At 40.2% G+C, this 21,156-nt stretch overlaps 2 protein-coding genes and 1 long non-coding RNA gene across 3 annotated transcripts; 2 read left to right on the plus strand and 1 right to left on the minus strand.

Moving 5' to 3' along the window:
* Positions 1–17: 17 nt before the first annotated feature.
* ttll12 (tubulin tyrosine ligase-like family, member 12) lies at positions 18–16,607 on the minus strand. Its single transcript, XM_003975432.3, has 14 exons — positions 16,397–16,607; positions 14,913–15,067; positions 11,890–12,088; positions 11,634–11,793; positions 11,282–11,415; positions 10,374–10,450; positions 8,195–8,311; positions 7,645–7,839; positions 6,994–7,105; positions 6,000–6,151; positions 4,611–4,692; positions 4,215–4,283; positions 3,738–3,876; positions 18–388 (listed from the first exon to the last, which is right to left on the minus strand). The coding sequence occupies exons 1-14, from the start codon at positions 16,532–16,534 to the stop codon at positions 237–239; spliced, it is 1,881 nt and encodes a 626-aa protein (XP_003975481.2). The 5' UTR covers positions 16,535–16,607; the 3' UTR covers positions 18–236.
* LOC115248037 (uncharacterized) lies at positions 6,348–11,759 on the plus strand. The gene is made up of 3 exons (XR_003887067.1): positions 6,348–6,589; positions 7,698–7,814; positions 11,647–11,759. It is a non-coding gene; the product is annotated as an uncharacterized lncRNA (long non-coding RNA).
* Positions 16,559–21,142, plus strand: LOC115247963 (uncharacterized). The gene is made up of 4 exons (XM_029831112.1): positions 16,559–16,991; positions 19,190–19,273; positions 19,381–19,418; positions 20,837–21,142. The coding sequence occupies exons 1-4, from the start codon at positions 16,757–16,759 to the stop codon at positions 21,140–21,142; spliced, it is 663 nt and encodes a 220-aa protein (XP_029686972.1). The 5' UTR covers positions 16,559–16,756.
* Positions 21,143–21,156: the final 14 nt, after the last annotated feature.

The following is a 21,156-nucleotide window of genomic DNA, read 5'->3' on the forward strand; positions in this document are numbered from 1 at the left end:
CAAAAAAAAGGAAAAACTTGCAAGGGAATCGAACCTTTAATTGGTACTGCAAGTCACATTGGGTTTTACACTTTGTTGGAGCCAATTTTTTTTTTTTACAGACTTATGGCTCTTTCTAACCTTATTTTAAAAAAAATGTTCCTGCATGTGTTTGTAAAATAATAAGGGAACATCAAAATATACCTTATTCCTTAAGCAAAAGGGAACAAATCCTAATAATTAGAAAATGTCATCCATTACACGATCTGAGTAACAGGACAGTTTTCAGGCTGATCCAGGAACAATGTTTGGAAGATGTGATTGTAGAAAGAGGGGTGGTACTGGCAGGCCCGTTCACAGTCTGGACTGAAGTTCAACTCCAGGATCTGAGGTTGCATGACATCCTCACCTGATAAATGATTAGAATGGACAGAAATAAATGAAATTATGAAGATTATAGAGATACAAGTTACAAGACGTAAAAGAAAGTGCTAAAATATATAAATGTACACAAGCCCCAATTCCAAAAAAGTAGCTGTGAAAATCTATTTAACAATTACAAGAGTTATATTAAAAAACTACCACATCAGATGAGTGATGACCCTGTATTTATCTATTTCCAACTATAGGACCCATCAGTTTGTGTGACTATGAACCTTTAAGCTGGGTGTTTATAAGGCCTTCCAAGCTAGATGGCTAATGAGAAGTCAGACAATGAATGGTTCAAGAACTGCCCTTTCTAAGGAACTTTTCCCTTGAAGCACCACTGTGCTGCAGCTCAGCCCAATAGAGGACTTAAGGACCAGAATCATCAAAAGAAAAACTGCCTTCTCAGCACAAAGTACAACATCAGAAATTTGAAAAAGGACATTAGAAGCCGATGCCCTTTGTAAACATGTCCTGAGGGCTGATGAATTTAAAATAAAACACTTTGTGTTGAAATGAGCGGTAGGGGAACATTTCTACACAGAGGGAAGAAAGGATGTACCGAGAATTCAATTCAAACAATTTCTGAAAAGAAAATATAATACTACCGGTAAAAATCAAGTTGATTGTTTTCAGTTCTGTTTCTTGTATTGCTGTGTTGGGAAATGTTTTCTTTTTCTGGGGGGGTTCTTTTTTGTTTATTCCTTTCTCTCTTTTCTATTCTGTCTATTGCTTGTATAGTAGTTGTTGTAATTGTCCATTGGTTCATAGGTTCCCCAGCACTCGGGTTCAAGATTCATTTATAAAATAAATTCTTAGTATTCATGGTTCAGGATGGTTCGTCAGGCCCATCCGGGCAGAAAAAAACTGACAGATACCAAGAGGCATTCAGATGCCAATTCTGCTGCCTCACTGTTGGACAGGACAAGAGGAATAAAAATAAGGAAAAATCAAGCAGAAAAGAGGATGCACATAAAATGGATAATGATCCTCCAAGCTGAAGGTTTTGTTGTGGCCCTCAAAGCTTCTTGACCTAAATATCATTTTAAATTCTGAATAAACCTCAAGAGAGCAGTCTGTGCAAGGCAGCCCAGGAATTTCACAGTATCTGAAGATGTTTGTGAAGAAAAATGGGGGGAAATTCCGTAAACAGGAAATGGCTACTTGGCTACTACAAAAAGTGTTCACCAGTTGTGATACTTGCGATAGAGGCAGCCCTGAAAGGGGACCACCTAGTGCTGCTCGGGAACACAGTTACCCAAAGTCTTCTGAGTCACCCTCCTCAGTGAGGATCTGACTACCAAACAGGCTTTATTTCTTTAGTAATTCATTGGAATCAAAGGGAAAACACTAGGCTGGTTCACATGATACTTATCATGCATTTTCCGGACTATAAGCCACATAATCAGCCGCAATAGGTCGTGGAAGACATCAGACGCAGACTTCTACCAGCTTATTCTGCTGTTGGACTGCAGGAAGGGCCATTTTTATTAAATAATGAACAACACACAGCAACGAAGGGAGGTCTTCAATCACACAGATAACCTGGCTTATGGTGTGCAGGTGCAAATAGTAATTAAAACAGTAATTAAATACATCAACAACCAGAACTCAATAAATAGAACACTAACATTGAAAGTTGGAAAAGATAACATTTACAATGAACAAAAACAGGGTTAACACCAACCTGAACCCACAGACACACTGCCACAAAGCATGCTGGGAAATTCCCACACTGACCCTCCCCAACACGCTACACTACCTTTGCTTTTCTTTAGGGGTGGGAAAGTGAAGCCTCATGAAGCACTGAGGCTTTCCTAACAATTGTGTCGAAAAAGATTCAACGCTTCGAGACTTCAGTGACGGTGACATCTGGTGGACAACTGAAGCCATAGCAACCTCCAAAGAGCACGACTGAAGCGCTAGCACTCTTTCAATCCCATGACACTAATAAAAGTTCATTGTGTGCTCATCCAGGGGTTTTGTTCATTCATACCAAATAATAATTATATCGTCTTTACAATAAAATATGCAGATGCTCTCCCTCTTACTCTAAAACACATTCAAGATTAACCCAAAAAATAAAAGCAAATTATATTAAGGGTTCAGTGTTGGTTAAGGGTTCATTGAACACTTTGAGATTTATTTAAAAACTACTAAAAGTCCCTAACAGGATTCGAAATCCTTCCTACTTTGCAAATCATCATGGTGTTTGAATTCAGAAACATTTTTTTGTGTGTGTGAAGTGTTTTTAAGGAAAACCTTTAAAGATAATGGTGTGTCATTTGTCATATGTTTGATTTGGAATGATTTTTCACAGAAGCAGAAAAGTTATTTGTCCTCACAAACTCTAGAACGTTGCTTATTGGTGGTACTCGCCATGAAACTTGCCAAAATACTCTAACTCTCACTCTCCAAATCTCTATCTCCTCACAACCCAACAATTTTGAGGCATATTAATGCATCTTATATAGCTGATATGCCATCAAACCACTCAAATCTGTCTCAGAATGCATTGAAACGCCATGAGCCAATGACACACACTGAAAGGCTGAGCCATTGAGGGGCTTCGAAACATTTTGAAGCAGTGAAGCGCGAAGCGAAACAGCGATGGTCACCTGACACTGGTGTTTTGATACAAGCTCCGACACAGTGTTTCGAATCACTCCGCTTCGGGAAGAGTGACACAAGCTCCGAAGCCTCGGTATCATTTGCCCATCACTACTTTTCTTTTCAAACAGTGCCTGTGACGCGGCAGTAACTTTTCTGCTCGAGCAGAAAAGCGGCCGATAGAAAAAATACATAAATAAGCCGCACCGTAGAATAAGTCGCAGTGTTTAAAGTACAGTATAGGAAAAAAGTAGCGGCTTATAGTCCGGAAAATACGGTAGATTCCAGTTTGTTCAGATTAATGTTTCCTCCTATGATCCAGGGTACAGTTTTCCTTCTCAGTTCTTTGGTTCTGATGGCATTACCCCAAGTTTTTTTTGGGGGGAGGTTTGACTCAGACCCCTGACTCAAACCCAAACATCTCTAAAAGCTGATATGGCATCATGCTAACTTAGAGTGGATGCTGCAGTTCCTGTCAAAAGGGTCTGAATAATTATGTCAATGTAATATTTCAGTTTTCACAAAATTTTTACAATTCAATTTTCACTCATCACTGAGTGAAGGTATACCTGTTTAGTGAGTGCTGGTATGTATGTAAAAAATAGACACATTCAAAGAGTTTCTGGATTTTATTTTGTTTCAAATGAGTAGCCATTGGTCATTCCTAATGGTTTGTGCATTTTAATCCCTAATGGTTCAAATCATGGTGAAGAGACACTTACCATTTTGTCCAGTACTCCATTTTAGCATGAGATCCACAGCGTAGATTGCTCGAGATGATGGGTAGGGACAAATGCCATAAGGAGGCGGTCGGCATGTAACTGCCATGAAGAGTTCTTTGAAAGCTTTGAAAAGCTCTGCCTATGAAATTTAAACAAAGACAGTAAATGTAGCTGACAACAGGGAAACATATATAATGTGAAAGATGTACAGAGAAAACACCCATTGAAAGCATTCTGATACAAGTGTCCTATAAGTTAGTTTAAAAGTTAGAATGCTGTAGACTACACTTCTTTGACACGGAATGTACGTATATCTATCGGGCTCTCTTCTTCTTTACATTCAGTCAGTAAAATGATTTTACCTAAGCTAAGGACATGTTAAACATAAAATTATCATATGTTTGTGATCACATTCAAGCCCTCATTTCCAGTCAGATTCCTGCAGTTGATAACATCTTCAAAAAAGTGAGCACTTACTTCGATCTCTTTCCATGTGATCTGAGGGTACTGCTTCTCAAACATAGGGATGAAGTCATTGAAGTGCACCTAGAAATATAGCAAACGTCCAACATCACAACATCACTCAAACTGAACTAGCCCAACATGTTGTAAATTATAACGTACATACAGTATTGCTATCAACTTCACAGGTAAAATACAAACCAACACAGGCAAAAAAGAAGAAAATAGGTTTTTGTTATCAAAAAAGGCCTTTCTGAAATGAGATAGATGGATGGATAAATGTGTTTTATTGTTCCCAAATTGGAAACAACATTCCATGAACAAGTTAATCGAATTTATGCTGTATTGGTCATATATACTTTTACAAATCAATAATACTATAGTAACATGAAAAAAACATTTAAAAAATACCTGCTTGAGCTCCACACCTTCAGCATAATTCATTACAGTGAAGTGTTTCTGGTAATCATCAAAATGGTCCAAAAAGAAAGGTCTGGGTTGGACATATCAAAATATTGCATTAGAGCAATGAAGGAATGTGCTTTTGTTAAATATATTATTACAGTAATACATTTACAAACCAATTTACTTTTTGCCTCTATTTTTTCATACTATTCTTTCAGATTTGCCAAGCTAATGCGATTAAATCTATCTTAAATGAGTTTAAGGGAACTGCTCTTTTTTAATATGAAAACTCTAGAGGACTAAAAACTGACCAGAGCAAGGTTTTAAGGGTAGCATAGTAAAGATTCATTCTCTTATTTTATCCTTTTCTGCCAGTAAATGCCACCAGTAAAACCTCAAAGAGGATGTAGTGTAGTGTGATAATTTTACCTGGTAGGTTTAGGTCCACATTAGAATTGTGTTCATCAAGCCTTTATGAAAATTACACTGTAAACCTCTTTGTTTTTGTTATTCTGTTTTTTGTGATGTCATGAATTAGCATTTAAGTGCTATTGGGCAGATACTTAAATTACCTGAACACTTCAGCCACATCTTTACTTCATAATTTCAAATACATTATGGTGGTGTGTAGAGAAAAAAATAAATATGTCATTGTCTTGATCATTTGGGATCAGAATTTTTACTTATTTAACACCATTTCTTACAAATTATTAAAATGGTATATTCATTAAATCATATCAATAAAAAAGGTGCTACTAACTGCAATAAAGGCCTGACAAAGCATACACATAAAAATGGTTAATTTAGCTGCATGGTTTAGTAAACACTGACTAGATATGATTTTCAACCAAACAATCAAATTTAGTGCTACCGTTACATCTTCTATTGTCTTCTCTTTTGTTGTGGTTTACAATACCTAAGATAAAAGAAAATGGCCATGTCCTAAAATCATATTAAAAGCCATGCAACACCTATTATTATCGACACAGGATGTCCATTGTGCACACAGCTGATGCTTTTGGAAAGAACATTGTCCGTCATGAGCTGAGGACACAGCTGAAAAAGAGTGTTAAGGGAATATAAAGGAAAAATCCTTGTTTGGTACTTCTTTCTCACTTGAAAATAAGACCATGCTGGCTCCAGCACTGGTTCTATTCAAACCATAATAGTAAAGGATATATTTTTAATAAAGGCAGCACATAAATGTATGTAGATTGCTGCTTTCGCATTTGCTGCTTCCTTGATTCGGGTACCCATCAGATTGGTATCAGATTTTACTAACCTGTAATACATCATCGTAAATCTTTGATTATAACTTTGGCCAATTATCTTATCCAAACATGACTCAAACATGTTATACCTTTTGAAATCTATTTGAATTTGTATTTAATGCACCTGTTAGCGAAGCGCAACCAGAAGATGTTGTAGGCGTAGAGACGCAGGGGCTCCACAGATCGCAACATGAGCATGTAGCGTATGTCAAACTTCACCATTCCTACCTCTTCTCGGTTGAACAGCACTGGATTTTCAATATATTTACAAACCACCTACAAAAGAAATTGCACGACTAGTTAGAGGGAACATAAAATAACCTGCCAATACTGATACTCTGCTTTCTAGATACATGAGGCTAAATTAGAATGTGAATAAAATGAGATTTATTTCAATCCATATACCTTCAGTACAAAGATTGATATATTTTATGGGTTAATTTCTTTGAATTTTAAAGATTGTAACCTTTAGTCAATGGAACCCCAAAAAAACACTGTTATAGTTTCCAGCCACTGGGAAATGTCACAGCCTGTCTTACCTGTACTGAGGACAAACAGGACAGGACTTTTGCTTTGGTTCAAAGTTCTCTCATTCATGTTAAGTACATTTTACATTTCATTTGGCAAATCAATGTCATTTTGTGACAGTTGCGACTGTGATGTCACCCGGGCAGCCCGCCAAAAGCCAAAATCTTAAAGAAAACAAGGAAGAAGGTAAACATGGAAGGAGCTGAGGTGGTTGTAGCATTTCTGGTTTGTGTTTGTGAACATGCCGGTGGATGCTATACACAAGAGGAAAAGGTGCTTTGAAGAATTTGAGAGAGCTCCCAACAACACAAAGTAAACTTCAAGTCCCACCCGGGAGTATTTTCCCTGGTGATCTAAGTATCTGTCCTGGAGCAGGGACTTGGTTAGGGCCTGTAAAAGTTCCTGTAAATTGTCCCCCAGGGGGTTCCTACAGTGGAAATGCCCTTATTAATTAATTATTTTTAAATACACTTTAAATTCAAGTGTAATCATAAAGGGTGTGAATACCTACGGAAATGCGACATTTAAGTGGTTGTAAAAGGTTAATTTTCAAAAAAACAAAATTATGATAATACTGTATTGGTTATGACCTTTGGTATACTTTCTCTTTGTCTGATAATGTAATCCAGGTTGTTGGTAATGTGTGTATCCAGTCCACGGGCCAGATTCCAGGGCTTACAGATCCAGTGGTTATCTTCTCCACTGAAACATACAAAGAAAGACTGAGCCAGTTAACTAATCATCATGAATAACTGATTAACTACAAAGCATAAAACCTTTTAAAGGTCCAATATTAAGTAAAATGCACTGTCTCATGAATTTCACAACTAATCAATTATTATTTAATTGTGTCTGTAGAGATCTCCTCATAGGCCTCTTGAGTGAGGCACTAGTTTTGTGTGTTTCATGAGAGTGCGCAAGCCACAGTACCACAGTGGTAACGTGCTAAGTATTCAAATGAGGGCTGCACCGCCTCTGACTGCTGCCATGGTGCCGGGAGATGTGGCCTTCAGGAGGGCACACCAAAAGCAGCCGCTCATTTGCACTGAAGCTTCAGATGCCAAACCCCCTGGCTATTTCAGGGGCATGCTTTATCCCTACTCTGAGAGGAATCTTCTTGCACAAATGTAAAAAAAAATTTTTATGGGGGCTGGATAGAAAGATTATTTCTTGTAAAAATCTTGAATAATATGGGACCTCTAAGATGCAACATGAGTTTTCAATAACTAAAATAGTCCAACCATTTTTGCCTCTGTTGATAATTTTTGATGAACTGTGGCAGCTCTATTTGCAGGTTGAACGTTTCTGGTAGCCAAGCTGGTGACGGCCCCCCTGCAACTCTGCGGGCAACTGCAGCCAAGCAATCCTTCACAGTGACGAGGCTTTCACATGGAAATTGGTTCAGCATCACGTGAGGCTTTTTCTCACTTAGTGTCCTGTTAGAGAAATACATAATTATCGATGGGTGGATGGATGGATGGATGGATGGATGGATGGATGAGAGAGACAGAGACATAGTGAGACAGAGAGACAAACATATAGACAGACAGACAATTAGACAGACAGGCGGGTGGACAGGCAGGCAGATAGATAGACAGACAGACAGACAGTGATAGATAGAGAGGTACAGATGTATACAGATATAGAGGCCGATAGATAGTGAGAGAGAAAGATTGAGATAGAGTGAGTGAGTTTAGAGGTTTTCCTGTAACTTAAATGGCTCACAGTTCTTATCTTAAAGAACTCAAATAACCATGGTGCAAAGGGGTCTTCCATGTTGCCATCACTGACCTGTAGTCTTTGATATGATTGTATTTCCACAAGATATCAGCCTCTTCCTCTTCCTCTGTAATCTGGAATCCTGGGTGAGTCAGGTTGTTTGTTACTTGCAACATTTCAGAGTAAACCCTTTAAGAAAGGCAGACAAGGACGACACTGAAATGTTGTAGACAGTTGACTTTATAAAAGTATTATTAACATTATTATTAATATTACATTAAAACACTGTGTGACAATAAATTAGTCTTGTCAAAACAGACATTTTCTGTAGACAGAAATACAGTAGAGGACTAGATCATGGTTAAAAGATATTGGTGCATAATATGGAATTGTATCTTTACTTAAATTGTATTTATAAAACTATAGTATATATAACTACTATCATATTTTTATTTTATAAAATCTAATGGTGGACTGCTTTAGTATCCCAATTCCATAGGATAAGGGTGCTTATCTGTGTCCCAATCCCACTCCCACTCCCAAGCTTCTATTCGTTCAGAGGGTCTACAGGTTTTGATTTGTGAACAATGCCTGGCAACCAACTGGCTGATGGTGGCAAGTTGCTGACTTGCATATGAAGTGTGAGGTATAGAGGATGAACAGGAAATAAGCCAGAATTGTTCTCATGCAGCAGAGAAACCTGTCTGGGTCACATGACTGCACCCTCACACATATGTAGGGGATGTGTTGTCAAGGATTTCTGTGGACTGGGGGAGTCAAAACATTGAGTCTTTTCAGATCGTGGGATTTGCAGGTTACTTTGTGAATTGCCAAAAACTCACAGCACAGGTCTCTACTCTCAGCCAAGCCCTTCCGGACACTGTTTAATGCTTCACTAACGTTTAAAGAGAAACAACTGTTAAATAATCCATTTCAGCTGCTGTAAAAAAAAACCTGTAAACTAAGTTGATGCTCCTGACAGCAAGATGTAGGAAGCTGTTCAAGAGTCTGGTGGTCCGGGCTGCCAGACAGGAGGTGTGTGAGAGGTGGAAGGTGTCCTTAGCAATACTGATGGCTCTGCGGGTGGAGTAAATGTCCATGAGGGAGGGCAGAGGGGCACCAAGGAGTTTGCAGGCTGCATTTACTATGTGCTGCAGTGTCTTCCAGCAGGTGGTGCTGCCTCCACACCAGGTAATGATGTAGTTGCTGATGAATCTCTTCATGGTGCCCCTGTACCATGTATACAGTATACACGTAGTGGGAGGGAACTTGTGCTCCTCTTAGGTTGCAGAGAAAGTAGAAACTAGTCAAAGTTAAAAGAAGACAGGAGGAAGTGTGGGTCCTATCAAAGCACTGCTACTGTATGTCACATATGACATGAAATTCGGCTGCTTGACTGTTCCAAGGAGCAAAATAGTCAGTTAACTATCAAGCTGTTTCTAAAATAAAGCACAATTAAAAAAAACTAGAAGACACAAGAAAGGCCAAAACCCCTGTCTAGCAGGCCACTGCTGGGTGCCTGACCTTGGATATGGGCACTATCATGTCCATCCATCGTGACCATGGATGCTTATCTGGCTGTAAGTCACCATTTTAAAGATGGCGTACCATTTTATTACGATATTTCCCCTCATACACACAAAGAAAATTGGTTCCCCATCATTGTGGAGGAATGGGGAACTCCCACAAAGGTGACATCCTTTGTTCAGGAGCAGATGCAAGACCAAAACACAAATTGGAAGGAAGGAAGTGGAAAAAAGATGAAACAGTCTGTTTTAAAAGCTGCACAGGCTGATGGAGCTCAGGGATCTAGTCGGGGTGACTTTGGCGAGCTATAAGACTGATCTGACCACGCTGACATGGGAGGAGGATTCAAAAGTTACTGGGTGCCTGGTCCTCCCGTTTCCCAATAAGGACACACTGTCACAAGAAAAAGGGTATCGGACTGGATGCTAATAGTGCAGGGTTAGGAGTGAGACGATGGTTCAAGATGGAACTTAGCAGTTACAGCTAAATGTGGTGCAAGCGTCTCCTCCTTTCTAGTAAATGATTAATGCTCTTGCACACTGTCCCACTGATATATTAAATCAAACAAACAATTACGAATGAAAACACATTTATTTTTGGATAACATTTAAAATGAAACCTCAATTTTGCCTTACATGCTTACCGAAGCAAATACTTTGTCTTAATAACAAAGGTCTTCATTGGTAAAATCAAAAGTAAATAACTGTTAAAGTAAGACACCTACTTGAAGATTTTGTTCTGAGGCACAGTGGAGGGTTTGATTTCCACAGGGAGTTGCTCCTTGTTCTCTGATATTACACTCTGGAATTGGAAGAAACAGGATTGAAAAAATAATTTTTGTGGAACTAACCCAATCATCTCATGGTTCCTTTCTACCTTTCTACCTGAAATATCATGAAATAATGCACCACACTGACATAATGAACATTTTTAACCTAATGAGATCAAGCTCATTCCACTACCTACTACAAATATGTCCAAACTGTCATTCATATAACCGTGAATTGCATTTCAGTTTATTTACTGACAGGCAAAGAAGGCCGTAAGTAGACAAGACACTACCCTCCAATGGCAGAGATATGATCTGCTCCCAACAAAACAGCTGCTGTTGGGCCCCATTTACAACTTCTGTCATGTTTTGGCTCTCTGCTTTTTGAAAACTGGTTGGAGTGTTAAGCGTTTCCATGGAAATGGGGAAAACGATAGTTTCAGAAAACGCACAACACAAATCCCACAGTACCACATAGTGGCCCTGCATGGCAACTACATCGTTTTCAGTTCTTCCATTATTCCAAAACAGACAGTGTCATGTAAACCCAACATAACAAAAATAATAACTTTGCATTTTCTGGTGAAATGTGCAAATACATGTTGTATGATGTAAATATTTAATTTTACATAAATTTTTGATAAGGAACAATAAATGTGACCATGTTCTGACCATACTTGACTATTTTTTGTTGCTCATGTTGGCTGAAAACTTCAAGTGGAAATTCTGCTTCCCTTTAAGAAAATTTACTGTAACCTAATTTCATGTTGCATTTTCCATATGAACACACATCATTTCTATCAGTGTGTTCTACTGTATTCTATTTTATTCTATTAAGCCCAGAAAAATGGGTTTGGTTTCACCTCATAGTATGCGTCGGGGGGTTCAGTGGTTACAATATTGACTTCCTCAAGATCGCCAGGTATCCACGGTAAAAGACGACATCGTTTCACAAGAGGGTTTGTTTCTCCATATGTATAATCTCGAGTTACTTCATCTGTGGAAATTACAGGGGAAAAAACATAAATTTGATTAGCATATCCCTCTAATAGTGTAATTGTATTATTGCAGTATCAAAATTTTGTTATCATGACAACAGTTATATCTGAATTATGACAATGTGGTCTTGTGCTACAGCTTTTCAATGCCTTTCTATCCTTTACATGGATTTGAATTGTAGATAACATCGTTGCTGTGTGTGCATCCAGTATTCACCTCCTTTCTGCAGGTCCTGCAAAGGCCAGAGTAAGGAGTACGCCAGCTGACCCTGAATATAGAAGAAAGGCACCATGGCACAACTTGGGTGGTCTGAGTGCTGCACTTTGCAACCAAACTCATCCATGATGTACCACACAGGAACCTTCTCCTCTGCAGACTAAACACAAATGCACACATATTTCAGAAAGTCAGTTAAATGTGAATTTAATAGTGATTAAAATCAGGAATGAGTATTCAATCAAGTCAAACAAACCCCTTGATTAAGGTGATAGGTCTGGTTGTACTTCCACATGCGCTCCATCACCAACTCCACTGTGCCAACATCTGGGACTTCCCCATGGAAGTCCACCTCCATGAGGGCTGCCATTCTTGCCAGCAGGCCAGGTACCTGTTCCAACTGTTGTCGAGCATGGTCAACGCGGTATGTCCATGCATGATCAACCAGGAAAATGCTGCATTCCACACCGGACAAACACTGAACATTAAACTCAATGAAGCACAACACTCTTATCAAAAATAAGCGTAACAGGGCAACTAATCTGTGGTCATTGTTTCCTTTATGTTCTACTAATACATATATAGCAGGTAAAACAAGTACCAGTCTTCATCAATCAATATAATTCTAAGACGTACTTAAATAATCTTTTTGCCAGATATTGGTAACACCCACAACTTTGTACAAACAAAACAAATAAATTCAGAAGTGTATTTCATACTTGGTACAAAAGCCGTTGATGGTAACGATGACTTCAAAAAACCTCCTCTTCTATCTACTTGTTGCTAATAGATTTGCCATTGAATTCCAGTCAGATAATTGGCTGGTGCATACTGGCAGCTATGGCAGCTATAGTTTGTTTCTCTGAAAGCAATTAACGGTTTCTTGTCGTGTCCTTCCTACCTCCACACTAAACTGTTGCTATGGTGTTTGGGTAGTCATGTGCAGTGTCAGACTTGATGTTAATTATGGAGTCTCAGGAGTTTAGAACAGACTACTGTATGTTCTCTCAGTATTTCACAGGTCTATCCAAATTTTGTGATGCATCACTTGAACAAACTTTTTCTTCAGCAATGTTGTCTTGCCAGGTTAGTGTTCACACTTACGAGCGTATTACATATTTTCTTTAAAATAACTGTACCTAACAAATGCAGGTCATGCTAAAGCTCTATAGGTGTAGTACCGTATTTTCATGACTATAAGGTGCACCTAAAACACTGAGATTTTCTCAAAAATCGACGGTGCGCCTTATAATATGGTGCGCCTTGTGTGTGGACTGAGTTCCAAAAACTGCTGCGCGCCTTTGGTGGTTGCACTACGGTAAACGCTCCGCCAATCGATTAGTGGCACACCTACGTGTAAGGACCCCCTAAAATGGCGCCGGTCAAGCGAGACGCGTATGAATGAGGCTTACTTTAAACTGCAGGCCATCGAATATGCGACTGAAAATGGCAATCGAGCAATCTTAGTGTTTACGCTTTATGAGGCGGCGGCATCTCTCCATACGCGCAAGTACAACTGTTGCACCGCGGCTGCCAGCGGATTACCAGGAGAGGGTGGCCATCTTCCGCACCTACTGCCGCGACAAGATAACCGCGCCCAGCCACATCACCAACATGGATGAGATCCCTCTGACTTTTAACATCCCTTTGACCCACAAAGTGGAGAAAAAGGGACCAGCACGGTGGCGATACGCACAACGAGGCACGAGAAGTCGTCGTTCACCGTGGTTCTCGGCTGGCAGGGAAATGGACAGAGCGCTGGATGACGGAAGGCGAACACTCCTTCACAAAGACTATGAGGCAGCAGCGGGCAAGTTATGCCACCATATGCGGGTGGATTGTAGATGCATGGGCTATGATACCGTCTTCGTGTATTGTAAGAGCTTTCACAAAAGCCGGCATCAACGCTGAACCGGAACTGGTCGGTGAGTCTGATTCAGATGATTAAGAAGAGGAATTCGGAAAGTTGGACATTGAAATAGTGTAGCTGTTTGATTCAGATACAGAAGATGAAAACTTTGATGGTTTTGTGGCGGAAGAAAGGATATTTTGTTCAATAAATGTGTCGAAACTCACTGTTTTACTTCCGTTGTCATTTTTTACTGTATGTTTCAGCATGTGCCTAATAATACGGTGCGCCTTATGTATGTTTTAAATACAGAAATAGCACCCATAACTGAGACAGCACCTTTTAATACAGTGCGCCTTATGGTCGTGAAAATACGGTACTTGGCTCTTATTCAGATACTGTATATTCCGCACTTTAAGCCTCTACTTTTTTCCCATGCTTTGACCCCTACACCTTATAAAGCAATGCGGCTTATTTATGAATATTTATTACTTCCTCAAAGCCCCACCGGGATAAATACATTTTAGGACTATTTACTGAAAAAAAGTAACACTTTTAATTACTTATTTTACCAACTATGGAACTATGAAGACTGTTTCTTCGACTGTTTTCTTTTCAACAAAAACACAAATGTCTTTTCAGATCATCCATCATACTGTATACCGTATTTTCACGACCATAAGGCACACTGTATTAAAAGGTGCAGTCTCAGTTATGGGTGCTATTTCTGTATTTAAGCAGATTTCGGAACTCAGTCCACACACAAGGCGCACCATATTATAAGGCGCACCGTCGATTTTTGAGAAAATCTCAGTGTTTTAGGTGCGCCTTATAGTCGTGAAAATACGGTAGTTAGTTTGATAAAACATGTTAAGTGGCCTTTTGTTTACTGTTCACATATAAAACACATGTATGGAGGAATTACAGTGGAAATTGAAGAAATCTAAACTTAGCTAAAAGCATAATTAATCTATAACTGCTTTCCAACTGGCTCCTGTTGTGTCATAGGCTATACTCCAGCCTCATTTTTACACTAAGCCACCAAGCACGGGGACCAAGATTATTGATTTTTAAAAATAAGTTAGAGGAAATTCAATCATATCACTAAAATAGACTTGAATAGAAATTTATTGAGCCTTTGTCAGAAATTGCTATGTTGTATTGCTACGTCAGGTAACCCCCAAAATTTTTGTTAAAGTTTACGCAGAGAGAAAAAAGGGGGAAACATACTACATCTTAGTATGTTAGAGTAAATACACAGCAGCTCACTGAATTTTAAAATATTGTTAGTAACTAAATAAGACCAACATTGTCAGGACATTGTACTATGCAAGTACGAATTCCAGTTCTAAAACTACTCAATTTATTTCCCTTTTATTAAATCCAATTAATTTCCCTTTTATTAAATTAATTGGATCTTTGTGGCTCACCTTGATGTATCAGAGGCTTGCAACCCACTGTCCCGTGTCACAACCACTTTACTGCAGATCACTGCTACAGTATTGGCCTTCTTTTCCTCATCATCTTCACTGTCTTTTTCTTGTGTCACATTCATGATTCCAAAAACTTCCCCAGCATCATAGATCTATAACATAATAAATAATGTGAGCCCAGTATCAGGCAGAAAAATACTTGAGTTGATAACAGAGAAATCAATGTTATTTACAGAAAACATTCATTTAAAACATTCATGCAATCAGAATCCAGTCAGCCAGCACTTGCAACAGGAGACAAACCATACTTGCTGTAACCAGTTAATACCAGCTAGATGAAACACATCTACTTGTGCAAGGTAGTTTTCAGTGTCAACTGGAATGTTTTTCTTCTCTTCTCTATCCAGAAGGCTTCTTCTGAAAGCTTCTTCAGTTCTGAACTCGCAGAGCAATGTGACCCGGTCAAAATATAGCCCTTGTGGGCAGATCATTAGCATGCTAATGGTCCACAAAGGCTATATTTTCAAGCGCTGTCCCTAGTGAGTTCAGAACTGAAGAAGCCTTCTGGATAGAAAGCAAAAACATCTTCAAAAGAGAAAAAAAAAACAAGAGAAGAAAAACAGTCCAGCAGTTTTAAAGAGGCTAAATAGAAGAAAAACTACACAAATAGTAAAATAAAATCTACTGTATTTGCTGTGACAGATTGATGAGACATGACAAACAATAGAAAATTTTTAAGTTTGGTTTGCCTCATCAGTGTTGATCAATCATGGCAACTGGTTCTCACTCTGTACAGCAAAATTGTATTTAAAAGCAGTCCTTTTCATGTTATTATATTATCTTTAGATAAGTAACTAGATTTTATGTTAATAAAATGTAATGTAATAAAAGATCTCATTTGGTATGAAATGCAGTTTAACCTACCCAATAGGCTGTGATAGAAGGCACGGGCAGAAAACTGGCTTTGTGGATGAATAAAGTATTAGTATTTGTGTGCAACCCTAAATGTTTCTTAGGTTTTTATTTTGTAAGGCACTTTCTCAAAAACTTCAGAGTACTTCATATTGTTTGTGATGTAAGATGTACTGATTATATCAATCAGTTTGATCAAGAATCCTTGCCAATAAGAGATTTTTATTCAATCAATAAATCAATCAATCTTTATTTATATAGCGTCTTATACAATCAAAATTGTTTCAAGGCGCTTGTTCAACTTCACTCATTCATTTCAAGATTCATACTTTTTTGTGAGATGCGCGCACTGAAAAAAGCAGAGCGGCTTATTTAACCAGAGAAAAATAAGGGGCAGCTCACTTTACCGCAATAGAAAAAGTGGTATGTGTGGTAATCCATGCGAACTGTCAGTAAGATTTCTGTCAAATAATAAAATTCTTATTTTTCTCTAATTCAGACAAAATGTTATTACAGCCAAAAGTTGAAGACGCTGTTGGTACTGTGAAAAGGTTTGGAAGAAAATAGACCTCGTTGTTGAGTTTATGATGCAAAGTCTTCCAATAGATCTGCGGTACTCCTGCTGCGTGCAGAGGTCCAGCGTGAAGGGACAAAAACCCCATGAACTCGTTGTCACCCTCTCCATTCATTGTGTTGACAGAAAGCATGATCAAAATGTGCCAAACACGAGCAAAGCGAACAACGCGGAAGTAGACTTCTTCTTCTTCCGGTGGGAGGAGTGTGAGCGGAAAAGACCGATAGTGGTGGCTTGCTCCCGTGAAGCGGCGCAACAAGCGCAAAAATGTTACGAAAGACGTTTAGAACAGTAAAGCTGGACAGCTGGAGGATGCAGCTGCTAGTGTGGATACAACTGTAGTGACTGTGATTTCATGTCTGACTGTGGTGAGATGTCACACACAATGTCTGACAGCCAGGGAAAAGAGCTTTATCCTGCAACAATGTATAAATGTTTTCTCCAACAAACCAAGTACATGAAAGGCCTTGATCTGGAGAAATATTTCCCTGACAAGCTCCTTTTTATTCAATCGACGAGCCACTTAATCAAACACAGAGCGGCATCGGATCTCACCAACCCAGAGATTTTTAGACACAAGAAACACGAGGGTAAAGCGAGAAAACAGCTCAACTTATAAACAATGAGACTGCTTATTGTGTTTCCTTTTGTTTGTTTTACTGTCTTTGATTTTCATCATGAGTGTCTTTAGAGTGGGAACGTTAAATGTGAACGGAGCCAGTGATGTGGCGAAATGGGCACTAGTGTTCAACACAGAATCGAGAAAGCTTATTGATGTTTTTACGAGAGGTCCACAGTGGCGGAGGCAATGAAGTGGACTAGGAGAAAGCGTGTAAGGGACAAGAGATGCTGAGCCACAACACCTCCCTCAGTGGTGGAGTGGGCTTCCTCTTTTCTCGGGACTCCATCGTCCCTGGAGGTGGAGCATGTGGTGAGGCCAAGGTGTCTGCTGGTGAAGGTGTGCCTCCAGAAACACACCTTGGTTTTTATTAATATTTATGTACCCACCAACGGCACAGAGAGGCAGAGCTTTTTAGAAAAGGTTAAGTTACAAAAAAGTTAAAAAATTAAATAGTTGCCGGTCAGAAGAGTGAATATAGAATCTCTTTGGCCAGGCTCGACAGATTTTATTGCTTCAAACACCACTTCGGTGTTTTTAGAGGTTGTAAAATTATGCCAGTTGGTTCTATGGATAATTCTTTGGTTTTAAGTGAAGTCACTATTAAGAAAATCTTACCCAAGAGTGAGTACTGGCATTTTAACTTAACTGTTTCGCACTGGACAATGGTTTTAGAGAGGATTTTTGCTTTTTCTGGTCTGTTTTTAAGCGTAGGAAATCTGATTTTACATGTCTTATACAGTGGTGGGACCATGGCAAAACGGAGATACAGCTCCTATGCCGGCAGTATACTCTCAAGGCCATGCAAGACACACATACACTGCTCACAAAAATTAAAGGAACACTTTTTTTATTGGGCCTGGCATGATTTGAATTAAACCTGTCTGATAATTTTCTGGTTGGTTAAGCAGCTGAGGGCCTCGTTAATCAATTTCAGCTGTATTGGTGTTCATGGAATTAACAACTGGTGCACTTCAGTGGCAACAATTAGAAAACCCTCAAAACAGGACTGGTTTTACATTTTACACGATCCCCTGACTTAAACCCAATAGAACATCTCTGGGACATTATGTTTCGGTCCATTAGGTGCCGCCAGGTTGCTCCTCAGACTGTACAACAGCTCAGGGATGCCCTTACACAGATCTGGGAGGAGATGCCACAAGACACCATCCGTCGTCTCATTAGGAACATGCCGCGACGTTGTCAAGCATGCATACAAGCTCGTGGGGGCCACACAAGATACTGAAAAGCATTTTGAGTTGCAGAAATTAAGTTTTGGAAAAAATGGACTAGCCTGCCACATCTTCATTTCACTCTGATGTTATGGTGTCTACACAATTGAGCCCTCTGTAGGCTGAAAACTTTTATTTCCATTAAAAGACTTGGCATCCTTTTGTTCCTAAGACAATGCCCTGCCGTTATTTGTATAGATATCCAACTTCATATTGAGATCTGATGTATCTAATGTGTTTCTTTAAAGTGCTCCTTTAATTTTTGTGAGCAGTATAGATCAATTAAAGACCCGGAAACTGAGATAGTGGAACTAAAGGCAATTAGCAGTTCCACAGGAGAGCAAGGACACATTGAAGTCCTCAAGTCCAAAGAAATGGCCTTAGCCAGCCTGCTGGACGGTCAAGTACAGGGTGCACTGGTTGGTCCCGGATTCAAAACATCACTGATATGGACGCTCCCTCTAGCTTATTTTTGGGTTGGAAAAGAACCGTGGGCAGAACAGAGTAATCCACTCACTGTTTTCGGGCACAGGGCAGGAACTCGTAGAGGCGGGCAAGAAAAGGGAGTGTGCAATGGAGAGAGAAATTACACAAGAAACAGAGAGCAGCCATGACCCGGCAGGGTGACAGAGGTCTTTCAGGTCATCATGTTTCTGGACCCCAGCAGCCTCGGGCCTATAGCAGCATAACTAAAATATTAACCTAATAATTAGACGACCCTCTAAGTATGATAATTTGTCTGTCTAGGACAGAGTTGCCCAAAGTCCGGTCCGGGGGCTAAATGTGGCCCGTGTTCAAATTTCATCCGGCCCAAAGCCTCTCTCATAAAATCAATAACGTTTAACCCGCACATAGACCTAATACATTGGGCAACAGTACTGTTACCTGCATATGAAGTAGCTTACACACTAAATGCTGTTCCTCATTTACCCACCAGACCCAACCCAATACTGCAAACTTCAGCGCTGCAAGAAATCATGGCCAGATTCCCTCAGAGCAATGTCAGTGCACAAACGAGGAGGTACACATCAGATATTTCATCTGGCTGAAGAGTTCAGACAATGCTTTCAGGATTTTGCAGCTATTAAGGAGATCACTTTTTTTCTTCACCTTTCTCCATGGACACAGATGATGTTCCAGACCATTTGCAGCTGGAGCTCATTGAGGTACAGTGTGATGCAGAGAGCCGCAGTCGGCACCAGCAGCTTTCTCTCGCCAACTTTTACCGACAGCTGGATAAGAACAAGTTTCGAGAGATTTGAGCATTTGCTAAGAAAATGCTAAGCTTGTTTGGATCGACGTATTTGTGTGAGAAGACATTCTGAGATAAAAGGAAGGTTGGATATAGGCCTATAATTTGCTAGCACATCAGGATCCAGTGATGGTTTTTTTAAGCAACGGTTTAATTACTGCCACCTTGTTGGACTGGGGTACATAACCTGTCACAAGGTTGGAGGGCTCCAGGTGTCGATGGGCTCACCATAGAGTTTTACAGAGCCCTCTGGTACATTGTGACCCACAACATGCTGGAGATGTTCAACGAAAGCCTGGCCATGGGTTTCCTGCCATTGTCCTGTCGGAGAGCAGTGGTCACTCTTCTGCCCAAAAAAGGGTGATTTGCAGGACATCAAAAATTGGTGCCCAGTGTCTCTGCTGTGCTTGGATTACAAAATTCTGTCCAAGGATGAGAGGTATGGGTTCAGCCCTGATTTCATAGCCATGATCCGTGTCCTGTACAGTGACAATGCAAGTGACACGGCAGTCTGTGTGCTTCCTTCAGGGTGCATAGAGGTGTCCGGCAAAGCTGCGCCCTGTCTGAAATGCTCCATGCTCTCTCCCTTGAACTCCTCCTCTCTAGGATTCGTGCAAACATTGATGGCCTGATTTTACCTTCTTTTAGCAAAAAAAAATATTTTATATGTCTATGCAGATGATAGTAATGGTGTGTAGTCAAAAGGATGTGGATGTTTTAGTTAATTTAACTGTTTTATTCAATCGCCTGTCTGCGGCAAAGGTTAATTGGTAGAAAAGCGAAGCCCTGGCCGTTGGCAGGTGGAACAGTGGTCTACCGGTGTTTCCCCAAAATCTGGTCTGGCGAGAGGGTGGCTGAGGCAAGACTATAAAGGAATTGGCTTGGTACAATTGGAAAAAACTGAAGGCAAAATTCAACAATCTCCCCCGCATGTCGTACACAGGTAGAACTCTTGTCCTCAATAACCTGGTGGCCTCTGTGCTGTGGCACCAGCTTAATTGCCTGGAACCCCCCTCGGGGTTGTTGGCTCAAGTACAGACAAGAGTTCTAAACTTCTTCTGGAATGGTATCTATCTGGAATGGTCCAGCAGGGGGTGCTGTACCTGCCTAGAGAGGAAGGAGGGCAGGGTCTCATCCACCTGGCCAGCAGAACCGCCACTTTTAGAATTCATTTTGTTCAGAGGTTTTTAACAGGGCCGGCAGATCTAACGTGGAGAGATGTGGCCAGGTGTGTCTGGGGCTACCTCTATTTTATGAAAGTGTTGTTAAGGCATGGGCCCTTTTTAAATTTGAAACAAGGAAAAGCTCTGACTCTCTTTTCTGGTTGCTAAGGTAACCCGTAGTGCACGGAGACAGGCTGATGGCAGCACTCTGTCGGACCCGGACTGTGCTTCTGGAGCACATAGTGGCTGCGGCAGATCCAGACCTAATGGGCTCAGAGGCCATGGGCTCTATATTAGGCATACACTCTGTTCAGGCAGTCGAGGATGTGCTGCAACGGTGGAGGAACAGGTTCAGCGCAAGGGAGAGGCCTCTTCTCATGGACTACGGCCGGGGGACCGAACCAGATGGCGACGATCCCTTTCCGGAGATCAAGCTGGCTGCCCATCTCAGGGATCTGGATGGTCCTCTCCTTAGGCCAACAAAGGCAT

The sequence above is a fragment of the Takifugu rubripes genome, chromosome 22 (genome assembly GCF_901000725.2).
Source record: "Takifugu rubripes chromosome 22, fTakRub1.2, whole genome shotgun sequence".
Taxonomy (NCBI): Eukaryota; Metazoa; Chordata; class Actinopteri; order Tetraodontiformes; family Tetraodontidae; genus Takifugu; species Takifugu rubripes.